General features: G+C 36.5%; 1 protein-coding gene across 3 annotated transcripts; it reads right to left on the bottom strand.

Annotated features, from left to right (window-relative positions):
- Window positions 1-2,997: 2,997 nt before the first annotated feature.
- On the bottom strand, window positions 2,998-19,371 carry RBP1 (retinol binding protein 1). 3 transcript variants are annotated; one of them, XM_026854835.1, is made up of 5 exons: window positions 19,186-19,371; window positions 18,391-18,569; window positions 6,475-6,576; window positions 5,926-5,999; window positions 2,998-3,226 (listed from the first exon to the last, which is right to left on the bottom strand). In XM_026854835.1, exons 1-5 carry the CDS (start codon window positions 19,256-19,258, stop codon window positions 3,220-3,222), a joined length of 435 nt encoding a protein of 144 aa, XP_026710636.1. In that variant the 5' UTR covers window positions 19,259-19,371; the 3' UTR covers window positions 2,998-3,219. The 3 variants fall into 3 exon arrangements, with proteins under 3 accessions (XP_026710636.1, XP_026710637.1, XP_026710638.1); XM_026854836.1 differs by having other exon boundaries at window positions 5,926-5,992; XM_026854837.1 differs by lacking the exon at window positions 5,926-5,999 and having other exon boundaries at window positions 3,009-3,226.
- Between the last annotated feature and the right edge of the window lie 268 nt (window positions 19,372-19,639).

Genomic DNA, 19,639 nt, shown 5'->3' with positions numbered 1-19,639 from the left:
CTGCTGTAAGCACTGGTCTTTCCTTACAAAAATTAAAAATGTCCATTATCTGGAGCTAATGCAGTTGTGCAGAAATACAGGGTTGGTATTGGCAAACGGTAGCTGAAATTCTGTGGAAGATCAATAAAAGGAAGTTTGATTCCTGAGTAGTAAGCAAATCTGGATACGAATTCACTGTGAAGGTCTTGGCTACTAAGTACCTTTGAAAGTAGTCAGGGGGGCTGATTTTTCTCAAGGAACTGTTGGATGTTATGCATTCAGTAAGCAGCTATTTTATGGAGGAAGTTTTAAATTAAATTTTATGATAACAACTTGTTAAAGGTTTATGGAAACAGCATGGCTAATTTTATATGCGTTATTTGGAGAGCATCATCATCAATGAACGAACATAATTTCCTTTTCCAAGGGAAATGGTTGCTGCTGTAGAGATAAGGGGTTACAATTATAATGACAAGTAATTGAGATGATTTGAAGAGAATGTATTCAAAGTTAAATATTTCTGAAGTTTCTGTATTTTATGTGTGTGAACTGTAGAAGTACTTTCTGAGCTTGCTTCTTCTGCATAATTAGAAACAAGTTACATTGTTTCTGGTTGATAAGCCATTAGTTACTACTGTGGTGCTAAATTTGCCCTTGTACCAAATGACCCAAAGGGGGAGAGCTGTCTGATTACAGTAATAGCTTTTAACAATCGGATTTACTTAGCTAGATGTTAATTGATCCACTTACAACCTTCTGCAAGAAGAGTTTGTGAATGTTACACAAGACTGCAGGGAGCTGCAGGCAAAAATTAGAAGACATCTGGTGAATTAAGGGTCATGAACTGCCAAGTTCTATTGAAGGAAAACTACATTATAAAAAAAGGTCTCGGTCAGTGCTGAACATTAAAAAGAATTATGCAAAGTTTAACTGTGGATAGTGTTGTGAACCACCTCCTTATTGTGTAGTTTCAATTTTCACACGTGAAGGAAAACATAGGTGGTCTGAAAAAAATTAAAATCTGTTATAAATGAGAAGTTGGAGTTAATTCCTTATTTTCCATTGTTCTCTTGCTTTCCTTGGGGCTGAGGAGTGCAGAGCTATCTGGAGAGTGTGCATGGTTATGAAATCAATAATTTAGAAACTTGAAGGAAAGATGTTTCTGTGTCCAGTAATCTTTCAAGAAAAACAAATGACTGATGCATGGAAATTTGGCAACTGGGATATCCCCAACCTTGTATAAGGACATAGATAACATTTTAAGTAGACAGCTATTTGGAATTTCACTTAAGCAGAGCAGTATTTTTAACCTGAGATACACAGGTTTCTTACTCTTTTCTCTCTTCCACACCCTTTCTGTCTTATTTAACTTTAACCAGATTTGACCTATCTTGCTCCAAATACAAGAAAACTTGATCACCATTAACTGCTGGTCTGTATATCGGCCAGGAGGGATATCCATTTAGGATTGGAAACAGCTAGATGGCTAACACATGAAGGAAAAACAGCTTCTGCATGTATCTGGTTGCTAGGTTCAAGTATAATTCCTAGACTCTTCCTTGGGCATGAGTATTACATATCACCAAGAAAAAAATTTACAAGGGAATTTAAGGTAAACAATTGCATTACACATATCTGTAATTTTTACTAGTATGAGCCACAGCTGTTGCAATAGTAACACAAGGATTTACATGGAGAGGGAGTATTTTTCACCTGTTTATCACATGGGGATGCTTAAGTCTTCATGGATAATAATTTCTGTGTACTTTCTGATGTAAAGTAAAACCCAAAATTTTACAAAATCAAATTAGATGTCCATTACAGCACATCTGGTGCTACACTCCCAATATATATAGTACGGTTGAAATACCATGGCTCAGAAAATTTGTCATCCCTGCTCTACTAACTTTATAGTTTACAATGACTGTTTCTGAACCTCCATTTCTTCATGTTAGATCAGGTTGATAGCTTTTCTTAACAGGCTTAATAATAGTGCATATTTAAAAAATATCTCTGGTTAGTAGAGAATGGAGACATTTGTTCCCATTTACATGTCTAAAATTTCTCTCAGTCTCAGCACTGGGTACCCAAAGAAGTCAAAAGTAAAGCTATGCACAGGAGTTGCAGCAGAGTAGGGAAAGGTATGTTCCCGCTTTAGAACAACTCAGACTCTGCCATAGCAACTGCCCCACTTCCCTGAAAATGGATGATAACAGTTGTTTCAGGAAATGCTTGTAACACTGTGTCAGGTGGTAGAGGTCTGATCCAACCAGGCACCCTGTATCCTTGTGTCCTTTTGAACTCGACGTGAAGCGGTGGTGCTAACTGCATATCCAGTGTGTTGATAGGCTGAAAATATGACAATTTGGTTTGCAAATTACTATTACTATAACTAGTGATTAAATCAGCGTGGGAAACTTCTAAGCCAATGCTTTGTTACATGAGGGTTATGATGGGTCTTAAAAAAATCTGCAAATGATATTGTACAAAGCAATGCTAGTCATATATTCTGTGTGGTGTGTGTACAATTATATACAGTTTCTAGCAATGATCTATTAGTTTCTCCATAATAAGAAAACAAAATGAATGGGCACATACTGGCTAAGGCAAAAGAACTGCCCCTTGACCATGCTTCCGTAAGTGCTGTTTTCCCAGACTACTGATCCATACATTTATTTATTTTGAGAAATCAGAGTTTTGGTTTTGGTGGAATACTTTCGGCGAAGTCCTTCTCCATTGGAGCTGATGGTAAAATCCTCACTGGCTTCAGTGAAATCAGGATTTAGGTGTAAGCCACATGCTACAGCTTTCAATTGCTTCTCTACAACTACAGTTCAACAGCTGAAAACAAGACTACATGGAGCCTCTTGCTAAAGCTATGGAAAGGTGATTTCCATTGTAAGTTAAAAAATTAGCTTACAAGTTCTTAAGCTCTATTATCTTGTTTTATACCAAACAGTGCTATTATGGCATAGTCAAGAATTACGGTACACATACATTTATAGTGTTAAGCTTTAACTGGCATTTCTAAAAAGTTTTATTTGCAGTTACTTCTTTAAAATGAGTTGTTAAAAATATTCTAATTTTACAGTTATAATGTGATCTTCATTGATGATGTTCGTTACTAGCATTCGGAGATTTGGCGGTAAGTCTGAAAATTCTACTGTTCTTCACTTCTGTATCAGCAGTAGGCTCACTGCACCTTCTTAAAGACCTGCTTACACTTGACTCCACACACTCTTATTTCCTAGGAAGAGAAAATAATTAAAACCCCCAACTTTTACATAAGACACATGCATTATACATTCATGTGTATGTTCAGCTTAATTTGAATCCACAAGTTTCTATCAAATTAGATTGTGTGGCTTATACATATTTTAGCCTATTTTTAATCCTTAAAGAATCCAGCTAGTCTGAGTTTGTTTTCTGGTGAAAGGTGGAGTAAGAGAAGTTATTTTTGGATCTCAGATCTTAACGAGTCAAATATGTTCCTGGTGCATTATTCTCTATTTGCAGTGTGTGCAACTGCTTAGGTTTTTGAAATGGGCATTCTCTGTTTTGGACACCTAAGTTATTTGGGGATGGATTTGAATAACTGGTTCTGAATCTGTTGATGACTAGTAGTCCACTCTAACAACACAATGGTCATGGCTAGAAAAGGACAGGTAGTTGTGTACAAAGGATTTGATCTAGGTCTATAAATCACAGCACAGCAGTGAGTTTTGACTGAACTTGACCACACTGGATGCCTAATGGTGTCTGCTGTTCCTTTGCATTCCATAAGAGCTTTTCAAAAATCCCTACTTGCTAGTCACTGGATCATTGTGAATGATGCATAAGCAGGTGCAATGATGCTTACATCCTGGGCGCTGATTTGTGAGGCCTTACTGTTGTTTACCTAAACTCACTGAAGATGCAGTTTAATCTTCTCCATTACAGAAACTATTTAAGTCAGACCTGAGACATGCACACAGTATGTGTGGGGATGTGTGGAGGTGCTGACTGGTTTTAGTGGAAGAATTAAAAAGGGTGGAACTTCTTAAGGGACATAAAGACAAAGGTTATGTATGACCTGGAAGATGAGGTATATTTTATATTTCAAGAGAAGAGTTTTAATAAAGCTGTCAGAATATTCTGAGGAAACAGGAGGCAGAGTATCCTGGGAAGTTATGCATATTTTCTTATGGGGGACTTTGATAAAATGACATAGAAAACCTTACACTGACTAAACAATGTTATTGGCATATGTTGCTAGTCCCTAGTAAGAGAAGGTTCTTCATGATGAATTGATGAAACAAGCAGACAGATACAGTGATTTTAGTTAGGACGTATTTTGTTCACTTCTGTATAGGTAACCCAGACGCAGGACTGTGCAATAAGGGCTAAGAGATCTGCTGACAGTGACAAAAACCTACAGAGCAGAAGCAATCAATACTATAGAAAAGGACAATAAAACTCAAAAGGAAATGGAGAATGGTCAAATAAGTCACTCACATAAAACAGAATCTAAGGAGGAAAAAGAACTGTGAAGTACAGAACACAGAATGAAATGGAAAAATAGGAGGCGATAAACTACTAAAGGATGTGGTACTACTCTCTACAGAACTGTGGAAAGAATTAAATTAACACTTGGCTCATTGTGTAAAGTTCAATAGGATCATAAAGCTATCGAAGTATCAATTTTTTAGAGGTAACTTCCCATTGAATCAAAGGACTCTCAAGAGTACAGGGCCCAGTAATCTCAGCTGGTCAAAAATAAGATACTAAATGGGACTCTCTTACTGTATGTTTAATGGAGAGAGTTACATTAACAAGGATCCAGAGAAATAAAGAGGACATCTTTTGAAGTTCATGAAACATGAAGAGTGATAAAATTGAAATACTGTGGACTGGCCTCTAAAATACTTCATTTCTTCCTTTGCATGAAGTAATTTTGTACTGACTGTTGTGTACATGAAAGACAGATTGAGATAAATTGTACAAGTGCCAATCAGCGCATGGATGCCTGCATGAGCTGGCAGGTATGATACAGAACTCTTTGCAGCCTTCTGAAAAAGCAGCCTCAGATCAGTCAGGTTACCTTGGGGTACCTAAAGTGGCACTAAACACATATGTTTGAGCAACGGAGTCTGAATTTATGACTTCTGAGATCAAACTCTTGACAGGGTCAAGTATAGAAAGTATGGTCTGGCCTAGAGGTCCATGGCTAGGTTGTATGGCTAGAGCATGAACCAGAGTAAGGATAGCAGAATTTGGGCGTGAATAAATTGGTGCTGCAGACAGGACATGGGAAGAGAGAATGACTGCAGAGCTGGCAAGGGACCGAAACCATGATGCCAATACAGAGAAATCTAAGAGTAACTAGTGCTATTGCTTCATATATGTGCAGATGAGTGCAGCAAGGTGTAAGCTGAACTTCTAGGCCAGACAATCTATGGCTAATTGCGACCTGTTTGCTAGCACAGAATCTGAGAGGGCTGATGATTGGTGTGGTGGCACCAACTGTTGTGAAGCTGGGAGATAGTGTGCAAATACTGTAGTGTGTCTGTGTATAGATAGAGTGAATATGTATACGCAGCAAATTCTGGAGTTTCCTTTTTATTGCTTCCCCCTACCTTCAGTGAGCCCACGACCTCAGCTATAAAGCGATCACTTCCACAGTAACTTTCTCCCTGCCTGCGTTGTATCAAGTATGTAGTCCAGATGGTAAGATCTGTCACATACATTCCTTTCCCAAACTGGTTTTTGGGACTTCCAGTATTTCCTGAAAATTGTGTTTAGTAATAAGGGATTTGGGGTGCTTTTGCAGAGATTTCATCACTCTGCTACTGATCTGAATATTTAGAGAACATCAGTTTAGACTGTTGAATGCTAATAGAACTGAACAGTGAACTGAAATGGAGGTTGGATTTTATTATCTCAGCAGAAAGACTGCCTTTTACTCACATTGATGAGAGAGTGAGGATGCTATAAAGAGATACATGAGGAAAGAATAGGCATCTTCTTTCAGGTCCTGTTAACTTAGAAAGATAAAAATGATGATCTGAAAGAACATGACATTTCAAAAACTTAATTGCTCTTTTAATTCTCTAGGCTATAATGCAGTCTGGCCTGTAATTATTTTAAAAGAACAATGGTGTATTTTCCTCTTATGGCTTATTGTTGGACGCATAATTTCACTAGCTCCCATTCTGTGTATTTCACAGACTGTATGAAGGACACTGTTAAATGTCTTCCACAGTGTAAACATTTCAAATTGGTATGTCTGGACAGATAGCTAACACAGAAAGAGTACTGCTTTGAAATCAGGCAGTCTTTGTAAGGGACATAAAAGCATAATGGCTCCAAATGAAATTGTTGCTTTAGAAAAAAGTCAAATGCCGCACCGATACATAATTATGTCACAGTAAGCCAAGATAATACAGCACACAGCCTGCTGAATTACATCTAACCATTTTAATAGAGTGGCACTTAAGACCCGTTACATGATCTTACCAGGTGCATTTCATCTCCTTCAATCCACTGAGTCCAACCACGACCTTCTTTTTCTCCATTCTGCACACAAAGAAGCTTATCTCCATCCCAAGATACAGTGGTCTAACAAAACAGACATGTTTAGTGTTACTGTAGTATTCTCTGATATTATGATTAGTTTTCTTAAGGCAAAACTTCTCTCTAATATAATAAATGATTAGTGTATCTCATCAGAGGAATAATTGTAGTGTTGTAACAGGATAATTACAAAAGAAATGAGCTTAAATAGAAAGTTGCTGCCCAACTGCCTGTCAAAACCTGAAAGGATGAGATAAAGCTGTTTAAATGCAAGAAAAAATATCCTAAAAATAATTGTGTAAGAGTGCACTCCTCTCTCCCTGTGGACAAATACAGCAGCAGAATGGATGTGCAGCCTAACACTGTATTTGTAAAAGGAGCTGAAAACTCAAGATTCAGTTTGTTTTTCCACTATGGAAGGATTCCTCGGCTGCTCTACCTGAAAAAAGTACCCATCTACTGGCATCTATGGGTGAACAAAGCTTTTAAATCCTGAGCTGTTTTTCCCCATGTCTTAATCTAGCTTCTGTCATTGAGCAGAGTGGTTTTGAAGTATTAGCAAATTGGTAACTTTGCCAGCATCCCACTTTGTGTAACTGTAGCTGGAGAACTACTTGAGCCAGGACCAGCAGAATAAGAGTAAGGTGTTGCAGTGATCTTTTGTGAATATTGGTGCCGTCCTCAGTAGTTCAGCAGAACCTGATTCATAAAGCTACTTAAATGTATGAGAGTGCATCCTACAGCTTGTCACTGTGGTTAGCCTTTTCTGACAATTTGCCTTTCACGTCTCCCTAACATAAAGAGAAGCAATATTCTGTAAAATATTTAATAAGAGAAGCAGAAGAGCAGTGACAACTTGTGCTCCATGAGGATACTTTAACATCAATATTAGCATATGGCTTTTAAATCAGCTTGTTTGAAGTGAATCTGAGGACTAAATATGGGATTACTGTCTACCTTGTAAAAGTCTTCAGCCACTGACTGTATGAGTCGTTAAATGTGGAGAGAAGATGAATTCTGATCTATCATTAAAGGAAAACTTACTGCATCCATCTTGTGTCGTTTCTAAGAAAAGAAGTCAGCCTACATTTGTCATTCTGGGAACTTAAAAGCAGTTCAACATTCAAGAACTACGCAGGCCTATTTATTTAATTTGTGTATGTCACAAACAATTAATTCTTAAATGATAACCATGATAGCCGCTATCTTTAAATGAGTAGAGCCAGCAGTCTCCACCCCTGGGAAGCTTTAGACTAAACAAGCATGGAAAATGAGTCACTAGAAAGAGTGCCAGCATAGCTAATCCTGGGCAAGGCATTGTTACTGATCCCATATAGTCTGTTTGCACCATATGGGGTCTCTGAAAGAGAAACTCATGTGTCCTTGCTAAAAATCTCTCCAATTTGGAAAATGCATTCACAAATTCTTCTGTTCCCTCTTTTAAAATTATGTATATAAACCAAGTAGTAGATCACATTTAAAAAAAGCCATATCCTTTTAATGTATAAAGTGCTAATGCAGGAAGGAACAACACATTTGGGTAAAGCCATAGTAACTGTGGTGATCATAGTTTAAATCCTCTTCCATATCTGTTTTTAATCTGCAGACATTCAGCTGGAGACAGAAGATAACAAATAATACTAGTAAAAGTGGAAAAAGTGTAATTTAAATGTTAACAAATCTAAGAATTTCTGATTATTCTAAAAAATGGATATATTAGAAAATGAACATTATTACTACTGATGACTTGTAGATAGGAAGGATACTGTGGAATGAAGCCATTTTGCTTAGTAACCGCACTTATTTTTATCCATTGAGTATTAGCTCAGCGTAGTTTAATCATTAGACTAGCTTAATAGTTAAATTTTGTGGGTTTATATGTGAATTCAAAGGCAATATACCACGTAAGGTCCAACTTTATTAGTACTACTAATGTTCAGTGTCAGTTATGAAAGTTACTAGTCTTGATAATATTCACTAGTTTCACTTGGGGGCAACTGAGAATGTTTGTAGCAGCACAAGGGAACATTATCTTTTTTCAGCCTCTAAGGGTGATTGAAATAGTTTCATCTTAGAAAGCAATGCATTTTTTTTCTCAGCCTTTCTTGTTTTTCCAGTCAAGATTAGATACCACTTCTGGCAATTTGGTAATAACCAAAAGGAGTATAGTACCACATACCATTAACCAAGCTGTTTTATCAGCCAATATTCTTGGTTATTATCCTCTGCCTTCCCTTTGAGAAATATAAATACTGAAAGGATATGAGTAAACCATATAGTTACTGATTTTTGTAGGTAGCTATTTTGCTATGAAGGTTATAAAGCACAGAATATATTGCAGGAGAACATAATGTCCTCTTCTTTGTTAGCAGGATCAACTGCTTCATGAGAGTAAGATTAATCAGTAGCATTTTTATCTTTTCTTTCTTTATGTCAAACTGTAATGTCTCATATAGTAAAAGGCACAACTAATACAGAGGATAGAAACTCTCTTTTAACTCAGATTGAAGTAAGCTCTTCTATTCCAAATATCTCTATTGAGATACACGTTGAGTATTAGCCGAGGTTGGAGTTGCCATGGCTGTTATATAAGCAGTGAGTGTTGCGAATAGATAAAGAAATACTTTACTTTTTATGTAAAGCAACTTTTCTTAGAAAGGTAGGCTTTTATCATTAACCATGTGTGCCACTATTTTGATTATAGCATGACCTATAAGGTTTGTCCAATTACAGAGACAGAGCTACTGTCTCCTGTCTGCAATGACTGAAAATCTTTGCCAGGGTTTGGGGAGCACTGCATCCCCGGGGCAGACAGTTCCTGTTCTTCATCCTCCTCCCCAAGCAAGAGAAGCAGATAAACTTTGAGGACACTGGAAAGCAGCAGTCTCCTGATGGTAACAGAATGAACTAAATGAAAATGTACTATTTCTCTAAAACTGGACTTCTGCCTTTTTGAGCATCTTGTACTACTTGTAGGATAAATAAAAGACTTCATTTCTTCCTTTCAACTACATAGTACATAACATCTGTAGCTTAAGAAGCTTAAGCTTTGCTTACTTAGATGATCATACTTAAACCTAAGACAAATGCTTCTTAGATCAAATGCATATAATTCTGTAGGAAACTTCAATAGAAAACAGATTAATGTGATTAGTCAAGAGTGTGATTAAAAATACTGGAAAAGCACAAGAAAAGTTAATGAAGTGAGATAAATAAGAGTGAGTCTTGCCTCAATTCAACTTTTTTCAAAAATTCTAACCACCAATATTGCACATCTTTTGGATTATATACTCTTTGTTCTTGAGGTGTAATAAATACAGAATGGAGCTCCTCTGGGAGGTGAAGAAGTCTTTGAAGCCTGAGAACACAAAAATGTTCAAATTTTCTTTAGTTGTACGATGTGATTTCTGTAGTCTTACACTTCTTTTGGTGTACTTAGATATTTTCCTTTTATTACTTGGCCATTCACATACTTTTGTTAGTGATTTAATTTCTGTGTTACAAAGATTTAAATACATGTGCATAGCAACACCATCTTCCTGAAAATTAAAGCTAGAAGAAATGATAATTAGTGTTTTCAGTTATGAGACAAGGTAGATTTATTAAATGACTATGTATTGGCATTTTCACTAGTAGCAATAACAGTAGTGAAGTATTGCAGAATTACAACAGATACTACTTCCACCTTCTAGTGACAAGTCATACTGACACACAGCCAGAGATACTGACTTTTGTAATTTACTGAAGCTGTCATCAAACTGTTTTATCAGAGAACTTTGCATTTCCCAGTGATGTCTAAATGCAAAAACATTTCATGCTGGCTTTGCACAATGTTTCTTATTCCAATGTTGACTCTTCCTAGAGTGTTTGCTTGTGTCATATGCTCTGCAGTTGAAGATACATAATGTATTTTACAGGTGAATGAAAGAAAATAACATTTTTTTTTAAGTAGTCCATGAACATTTTTTGTTAATGCTGCATAGATTATTGATGCATTGCATTTACAAATATGAACTGCAGCTACCATCTTTCATCAAAAATGTGGTATTGATTTCTCATCTGTAGGAGAAACACAGTTCTATTTTTCTTCTACTTCCCTTCAGAATGTTGTCGCTATATTATGGTGCAGCAAAAGACTGCAATGCTCTAAACTGCATGACACACTCTGTGCTCCATCTCAGCCCAGTAATTCTCTGCTTATGAGAATGACCAGTCATTTTACAACTGTAATTATGATTTAAGAAGGATTAAACAATGGAAAGTAATTGTTTAGGTCAGATGACACAGGAGAACCCAATTTGAGATGTTTACAAATAACACTGAAGAAAATATCCTAAAATTTTTGGATAAACATGGTAATATATCCAGCAAGGTATTTAACAGCTTCTCAAGATAAAGCATTTTCATCTGTACTAAGTATCAAAGTGAAATAAAAATGTCTGCTAAGCAGTCTGCAGGGAAAATTTTCATCAAATGAGGTGTTAATGGAATAAATGAATGTTGATATCACTGACAAAATCTAATGTAACTGTGAAAGGGCATTGTGTAATGTTGTAGTTACTACCTATGACCTTCTGTGTAGGAGGCATGCTGCACACTGCTAACAGGAGGGCTACAACCACGTTCAGAGTTTGCCATCTCTCCATCCTCTAACTCGTTTTATCTCATCAAATTGGCATCTGGCAGGTTGATGACAGACAGATAAACTACTGAGAAAACAACAAGAAACCCAAAAGAAAAGTGGTAGGATTCTTGGACTTTATCTCAAGACACTGTTGGTGGACAAAGGCTATACATATTTAGCCACCCTGTAGCTAAGTTGAATGATAAAGTCTATACCAACCTTTCCTTCCCTTACTGATTTTAGTTAACCCTGTAGAAGCACGTATAAATCTAACTTCCCATATCATCATTCCTGTTTTCAGCCATGCAACAACAAACTCCCAAAGTTAACTCATAGGAAATGGTTGGTAGTACAATACAATTAATTTCTCAGCTGCTTGTGGGGCTGTAGATGTCATGTCTCATAATAGGCATCTATAGTTACAGGACTCTGAAACATATTCATGACATTACAGACTTGCTCAGATTGTTATTGAAAGACAAGCTGGTTATAATGCAGGCATTCTGTACCTGACTGATAAGCTTACAGAAGTTCACTGTAGTCAAAAGATGAGACACTTCTAGAAGCAGTATTTTGCTTCTGTGATTGTCAGCATCTCCACTGCTACCAAAGGAGCTTAGGATTGGATTGACAAATTTTAGATCAAAGGGTAAGCTGCTGTCAGATAGGATCAGATCTTAAATGTTCAAATTCCGTATTTTGAATGCTTGCTCATAAGAGCAATGAAGGAAAGCAATGACTAGAGACATGCTCCAGGGAGTAGGAAAGTAAATGTGTCACAGCTCCAGGCTATGCAGGTGACAATATGTGGGAGGAGGAGGAGCATCAATATTTCTGATAGTGCATACTGTTTTATTTCTTAGGAATGGTGGATTTTTTTTTTCTTACTGAAATAAAATTGTATACAAATAATACAAAAATAGAAAGACTTGTGTATATCCTATGCCGGAAAAAAAGTACAAAACAAAACAGCACATCCAAGTCACTTTGTGCAAGGATGAGAATTGATTCTGACACTTACTGTTTAAATTAATGTGTATAATTGATTTATCCTCTGTGTAATTTTAGCAAGATGCAATTGTACATAACACTAATGATTTGTCATTTAAAATTGGATTTGGCAAGTCTGGTTCTTAGGTTTATAGCTGATTGTTTATGATTGCACTTTCTGCATTCATAAATCTCTGAGCTTTTTAGGATTCACAAAAAGCTGAAATGCTAAGCCTCCATTACAAAGCTTCAGTATGTTAGCATTGGTTTTGTGACTAACTAGCTCAAAGCTTCTGATTAGTCTCGAGTTTTAGATGTGAATCCAGCACTGCAAAATTTGAAGTTAATGACATCTTAAATTATATGGCAAAAGATTTTAGAGATCTCATTTGATATCAGTCTGCAAATGTGCTGAGCGTATCACTTACATGTAATAAGCAGTAATGCCAAAAGAGCATGCAGTGTGAAATAAGGCAGAAAAAAGGAAACTTCCTCTTTACTGAGACACAGAGACTGAATGAACCAGAGTCTTAGAGAGGCTGAGACAGACCCAAGAGTGGACCTCTGTTCTCTGGAGCCTCAGAGGGGTTGACTGGAGGACTGCTTTTTCTCACTTGTGGACAGCAGTTTGTAAAAGGTCAAAAGTAGCAACAGAAAACTACATGAAGACTACCTCCTTTCAGTTAAACCCCCCTCAAAAGTCAGAGATTACTCCAATGAGGACCTGGGGAATTCACAGTACTGCAAAAAGAGAGGGCACTAGATTTGAGAAAAGATTACTACATACGTACAGGCAATGCATACAAACGCCTCCCAGCAACAGTCATTCTAGAACAAAGATTGTTCCAACAAAGTATATGAGAAAATACTTCCAAACCAAAAAGAAAAGGACAGCATTGTGAAGACATACTGCTGATCTTGTGTCTTACTAGACAGGCAATTGATATTGAGTCTTCCCATCCTGTGGGGGATCCCTACTGAAATTCCAAGTATTCGAATGTTGTTTGTTGGCTGTTCTTCTGGTAGCAGAGTCTTCATTCCAGTACCTAGACTAGATTAACAGCTGTGAATTCCATTTGTGGAAGAGAGGAACCCTGCCTAAATAGTTAAATAAGCTTCATGAGCCATGTGATTTTATAACAGGGCTTTATTCTGACCTTGCAGCAGTATAAATCAAATTATGTCCAGAACAACTAAACTTACTGCATTTTTCCTGAACACAAAACTAGAGAGAAATCAGTTTCACATTAGACATGTTTTTTATTTAAAACAGAGCCATGATCAATTTTAAACAATTTACCTCCTTCCACCAGGATATGGCACATGTAACTAGCACCGGTTTGTGTGCCAGGTTTGGTCAGGTGCCTATGCACAATCCTTATGTGGCTGTCTAAAACGTTAAATGACTATATATTTTCAGGAAGATACTTCATATGATAAGATGTATGATAGATCTGATGAGTGAATTCTACAACTCCCAAATCCCCCTCACCCTAACCCACCCCAGCAAGGCTTCCAAGGACAGAACCCTAAACACTCATTTGATAACTTAATCCATGGTTATATTCTGCCTGTATTCTGGTTTGGTTAACTAAGTGGTTAATATGTACAATTTCCCACTTCAGTTTCAAATTCTTGCTGTTTTATCTGTTTACCAGTCCCTGGTCATTGTAATTTCCTTACCTGTTTCAATGTAAGAAGGAAATTACTAGGCCAAAGAGCACAACAAGGCTCTGAATTACTGAAGCATCCTTCACTCAGCCAAATATTCAATTCTAATACAACTAATGCTGTTTTCAGTTATACAAGAAATTCTGCTGTTCTATATTTAGCACATAGAATCTTCCTTGATTTTTTTAAATAGATCACTTGCCCTTAGTCTCTGTTAAAAGAGATTCATTCTAGAGAGTGTGAGCTAAAGCAATTCAGTCTCATTCAAATGCTTGAGCAGCAGATAAAAATGACAATACAAAAACTCTCTGACTTTAGCAGAAAAATTATTAGAAAAGTAAAAATTCTAGGGAAGTATTTTTTGCATCAGAGCTATCCCATTATCAATCTGCTTTGATTCATTGGGTGCAAAGACTTGAAACATGAAACTTCAGCCTTCATTTCAGCCTATAATTTTTTTCATTTAACTTTTTTATAAACTTTTGACTGATGTACTAAGCAAATACACTGTGAAGGTACATAAGGCTAACTTTTCTGCTTAGTGTCAGATTCTGCCCTGTTCTTATGTTTACTGGTACATATTTTTCATTGCAGATGTATCTTTGGCTTCACTGTTTATTACTGATGGTGAAAAGGTTGGCAAAATTATCTGGTGATGAATGAGACATACTTTTGAAGATGCTTTTCAATCAGGTCTTGCCTCTTTTGTGCACAGTAAATTTTTTTCCACAGTAAAGTTTATTTGCATGAAACAAGGTTTTACACTTAGTGGAATACCTGAGATGTTCATTAAATTAATCTCAACTAGAGGTTATAGAATTTATCTTTAAAACTGAGGAAAGTTCATAATGAGACTGAAGCTTCACTGAGAATGAAGATATCAGGATCAAATACTCAGTTCAGGAAATACCAAAGTCATAGTTATCCATTTAAATTTCTATCTTGTACACTAGACATCTGATAGATGTCACCAATTAAAACCATGAACAAACTCTTCAAAGTAGTAGAAACTTTATCACATGGTCCAATTCAAACTTCACATCATATAAGAAATAATTTAATAGTGCCTTTTTTAAGGGATGTCTTTCTACACCATCTAATGTGCACCTTGTAACATTTGCAAAGAATAAAAGATGCTCCTGAATACGTTAGCTTTCATTTTACCTTTGTAGTTCACACTGCCATTTAGGGTTTTTAACACCCCTAAATATTAAGTATGATTAAACTTGCAGAAACAAATCTTTCACAAAATTAACAAACAAATAAGAGAAACTCTTATTTAGCTATTATCTAGGAGATAAAATCTCGGGGGAAATGCTCCAGGAGAAGCACAACAGCATTACGGGAACTAAGTGAATGCAGATGTCTTGTCTGCATTTCTTAAGAGAGCAGGCTGTGCTGCAGGTTGCTCCATACATGATTTCAGCAATGCTTAGAACGCATTGAGTATCAACTGTCTTCTTGGAAGTGCTTGCACTGTTATTAGTGATCTCTGCTGTGTTGTCAGCTGTCCTAATCTTTGGTTTTACACAACAGAGAAATTGCATCTTTAACTAAACTAGCAGGGCTTTTGAGTTTCTTGAGATTTCAAAGTAGCAAATTTTCACTTCCCAACAGAAACAAAGCCTTAAAGGAACTGATATTATGAACTGCTGTTGCCTATATCCCTTAAGAAAACAGAATCACCTAAAAGTGTGTTGCATACAAGAAAGTGACCATTTTGAACAGACTGCTAAATTTTATCCAGCTCAATTAACTCACTGTTCCAGAAAGTTCAGACAGGCTTCCAGGAGTGACCAACTATAAAAAAGAAAAAAATCCTAACTGAAATGAAGGAGGGGGCCTAGCCTGTCACAGGAGTATCAATTCCTACTGTCAAACCTTTGACTTCTAAATAAGTACCAGCAAAACTTTTTAGCCTTTACTCATCACAGACAGTATCTATTTGGGATTACTGTAGCTACACTCTACCCTCACTGACTCAAAGACGTGTTTTGCAACTGAAAGGTGAGCACAATTTCAGTGAATTATACACAACATCTAACCTATTCACTCTTCTAATATTATTTTTACTGATATGTTAACTCTATTTAGATGATATATTCTTCATTAAAAAGAAAAAAGTGATCTATACCTATTGGATGACTTATTTCTAAGGTTATGCTTGCTAGTCTCCTGATGATTGCTCTGCTATACAGATTAATGTTTAATGTGTAATTTGTCTTATCCATGTTACTTTGTACTTTTGATACATTGAGCTACTCGGATAAAACTTGCCCAGTGGTCTGCTCAGTCCACAATATAAATAACAATAATTGATTCACATTCTCTCTCATTAGACAGGCTGACTATTAATGATTAAGCCATTTATGGCATGCAGTCTCACAAGCTATAGATGAGAAAAGGAAACACCAAGAATGATATCCAATCTTTGCTTTTGTGATAGCTTTTTTTCATAACACCACTCAGGGAGTGGTCCAGTATCTCTTCTATCACTCCATGACCCTTCTCTGACAAGAGTCTTTCTGGACCATTGGAGTTATTTTGCTGCTTAACAACTGCAAGTGTTGCCTGATGTGGTTATCAGGTTTGGGCTGCAGTGCCTTCAGAATGACAGCTTCGTGGTCTGTTTTGCCTTTGGGAAAACTGAGGTCTCAAGTCAAAAATAAATCTTTAATAAGAAAATTAAACTATAAAGTATGATACATTGCTACAGGCAAATAGAGAACCAGTGATCAGTGACCAACTGTACAGCTGCAGTTGGTATCTGTTGTTGGAGGCCATAAAGGGACATGGAAGATTTCTGAAAGTTTTTGTGGAGTTACGTGCCCAAGTGATTCTTAATTAAACTAACAGACAGGGTTAGTGACTACTCCTTGGGTTCTTATGGAAAAGGCAAGATGATACTGGTACTTTCTGCTTCCAGTGCTGAGTGAGCATTTTGCACTAAACAGCCAATAGACAAAATGTTTAAGCAACCCTTGGAAGTAGGGTGAACTAGGTTCCACTCCAAATCAAATAGCTGGTGACTAGAATAATCTTTCTCTAATTTCTTCTTTCTGGTTCAACAATTTGAATTCTTCCCTATCACTCAATTTCGCAAAATAGCATTGAGAATTTTGGCCTGTTACAGACAATAAAGTATTTAGAATTATTTGTCTGGTAATTAGAAGTTGTGTGTTAAATGTATTCAGCATTTCCAATGCAGGACTATGCAAGGCCACATCTCCAGGTCTTCTGAATTTGTTTTTTTTAGCACAGTGGTTGTCTGAACTCGTTGCAGGAACATGCTAGACAGCCTCAGGGCACAATTACTTATTTCTGCCATGTAGAGAATGTTTTAGTTCTCTTTTAGATGGAGTTTAATGGTGTCTAAGTACAGATAAAGCTTAGATGGAGACAGTTCTGTATACACACAAACTAGTACTTCACCGACTCAAACACTGAGAACTTAGCACTTGAGCAGATGTTTTGAACACTGCTATCTTTGATAGTGATTTAGCCACCTAAGTCTAGGTCTTGTTTTGGGCTCATTACTGTTCAGTGGACCTGGATCTCACCATCCTGATTAAGAGCCTTCCAGCAGTCAAAACCGCAATATGACATTGGGGCACTTTCCTATACACAAATACACATTGCTTCCATGAATTCTGCATTCTGTACTCTATCATGCTTCTGCCCTCTCTATCAAGGAGTACAGAAGGATTAGTTGAGGCACTCACTAGTTTGCCATTCTTTTTTTTCTCATCTTCATGATCCTTCCCTTTCCTGCCATCACCCCAGCAAAAGCAATTCTGCATATCCTAGTGTAAGTGAACAGTATCGGTTTTAAATGGCACTACTTAAATGGCCTATTAATTTCTCCTTTACAGTCGCTCCCAAGATAATTTTATTTTGCGTAACAACTTCTTCATTGTAGGATATTGCAGGTGTCATGCTTTCAAACTAACAGGAAAGAACTTTGTATTCTCAAGTTTTTCCCCTGTTAATTGGTATTTATCAGCCATAAGTTAGAAAATATTGTCTCTCTGGCAAGCAAAAAGAGCTCATAAGGCAGAGTCCTCAGTGTTTGCTTATTGACTGCTGTAAGATTTCTTCCAGTAGGCTAATTAATGCATCTGCTCTAATGAATACACCCAGGAAGGATAGAGCACAGGAACAAGCACAAGAAAGAAAAGCTGCAAATTCTAAGCACTTAGCCATTCTAATACATGGGGAATAGTGCCTGACTCTGCAATCAATGGATTTCCTTTACTGGGAAACATTACCCAGTGAAGAGATTCTGAAAGTCTGAACCTAAATGTCTTTTTGACCAACAAACACCCCAATATAATTGAGTAACGTTTCACTGACGTTACTATTCATTCATTGATAAAACTGTTCTGTGCTTTTGATTAAAATTAGCATTCCTTTAATGTAAAAACACATGCTAAAAACTGTGCACACCTTGGAAACTGGGAAGTACAGAAATAATTTTAGGAATAGCCACATAAAATGGTTAACAGATGTGGTCTGTGAATGGCCTCAGATTACTCCTTGTTTTTTTTGTCCATTGTTACAGTTCTAATTCTTACCATGCATTTGCGATCATCCACCCCAGCTAAATCCTCCTCAAACTCCTTTCCTACATCAAATTCCATGATGTAGTTTCTAAAAGTGCTTAGCGTTTTAATGATCATATGATCCCCATTCTGAAGGATTTCTTTGTCAGGTTTTAGCAAGTTTGCTATTTTTCTTACAGCAACATTTACATCTGAAAAAGAAAAAGAATTATTTTAATCTAGAAAAATCTACTGGAAAAAGAAGCTTGTAGCTCTTGGGAGACCTAAAATGAACAAAGATAAATAAATGTCCAGATCTTTCTGGCTAGCTTTCACATCAGGAAAAAGTCCATAGCATAATTATTTTAACTTTAATAAGTTAATGTTTTGATTTTATGATTATATGGAATCCTGAAAAATACCATTTGTATTTGACATTTAATAAGGCCTTTGACATTTATATCAAAATACTTTCACTTTATATCAATTGCAAACACACAAAATTACATTAGATACATTGTCTCCTTATTATGCACAAAAAATTTTACTGTTTCTCAAATTATGGTTTTATTTTAAAGTTTGAAGTCTGCCACTTACCTCTCTAAGCTATGTAGTTTAATCTCTGTTAATGTAAACTTCAAGACTGTAAAAAGTAGAGGCTGCTTAAGAGAAAACAATTTTGCATAAGGCAATTCTTAAGAGTGCATTCCTGAAGAAAATATTTTTCACAGAAATGATTTGACTGTACAAAAGAAAAAGATCTGTGTAAAGATTATGACAGGTTGCATTTATTGATTATGTATTAAAGAAACATTAAGGGAACCTTACCCAGAGCTTTCAGATACTCCTCAAAATTATCATTGCTGACCATTTTCCAGTAACCATTGAAATCTGCAGGCATCTCTACTTTAGGTAATTGTCAAAATCAAAGTCTCGGAACAGTGTGTTGATTCCGCACCACACAGCTCACTGCCCTTCTTTGTGGCGAGTTTGAACTCTAGTTTCTTTTATCTCTTTTTTAGACCATGTAGCTATGCAAGTCCTAATCTGATTATTCTTGAAGTGTTGCCTTTAAATCCCTCCACAAGGCTGAACCTCTGAGACTTCTAATGACAGCAGGATGACTTGATTTAAACAGAATGAAACATTCACCTTCCATAAAACTTCTGGAAGGGTACTGATTATCTGGAAATCCATTTTAACCATATTACTCTTCATTTTTCATGTCACTCACAAAAACCATTTTAAATAACTTTAGGATATTAGCCAAAGCTATACAAGT

The sequence above is a fragment of the Athene cunicularia genome (assembly GCF_003259725.1).
Source record: "Athene cunicularia isolate RWA chromosome 9 unlocalized genomic scaffold, athCun1 chr9_part1, whole genome shotgun sequence".
Lineage (NCBI taxonomy): Eukaryota > Metazoa > Chordata > Aves > Strigiformes > Strigidae > Athene > Athene cunicularia.
This window is presented reverse-complemented; position numbering and strand designations above follow the sequence as displayed.

What these genes read in the sequence shown, in the direction of transcription:
- RBP1 (XM_026854835.1), bottom strand. Translation starts at nt 19,258, where the DNA reads ATGCCTGCAGATTTCAATGGTTACTGGAAAATGGTCAGCAATGATAAT. An exon ending in GGAGTATCTGAAAGCTCTGG is followed by an intron (nt 18,570 to 19,185) that starts GTAAGGTTCCCT and finishes TTTCTTTTTCAG; the next exon opens with ATGTAAATGTTGCTGTAAGA. An exon ending in AAGGAGATGAAATGCACCTG is followed by an intron (nt 6,000 to 6,474) that starts GTAAGATCATGT and finishes TATCTTTCTAAG; the next exon opens with TTAACAGGACCTGAAAGAAG.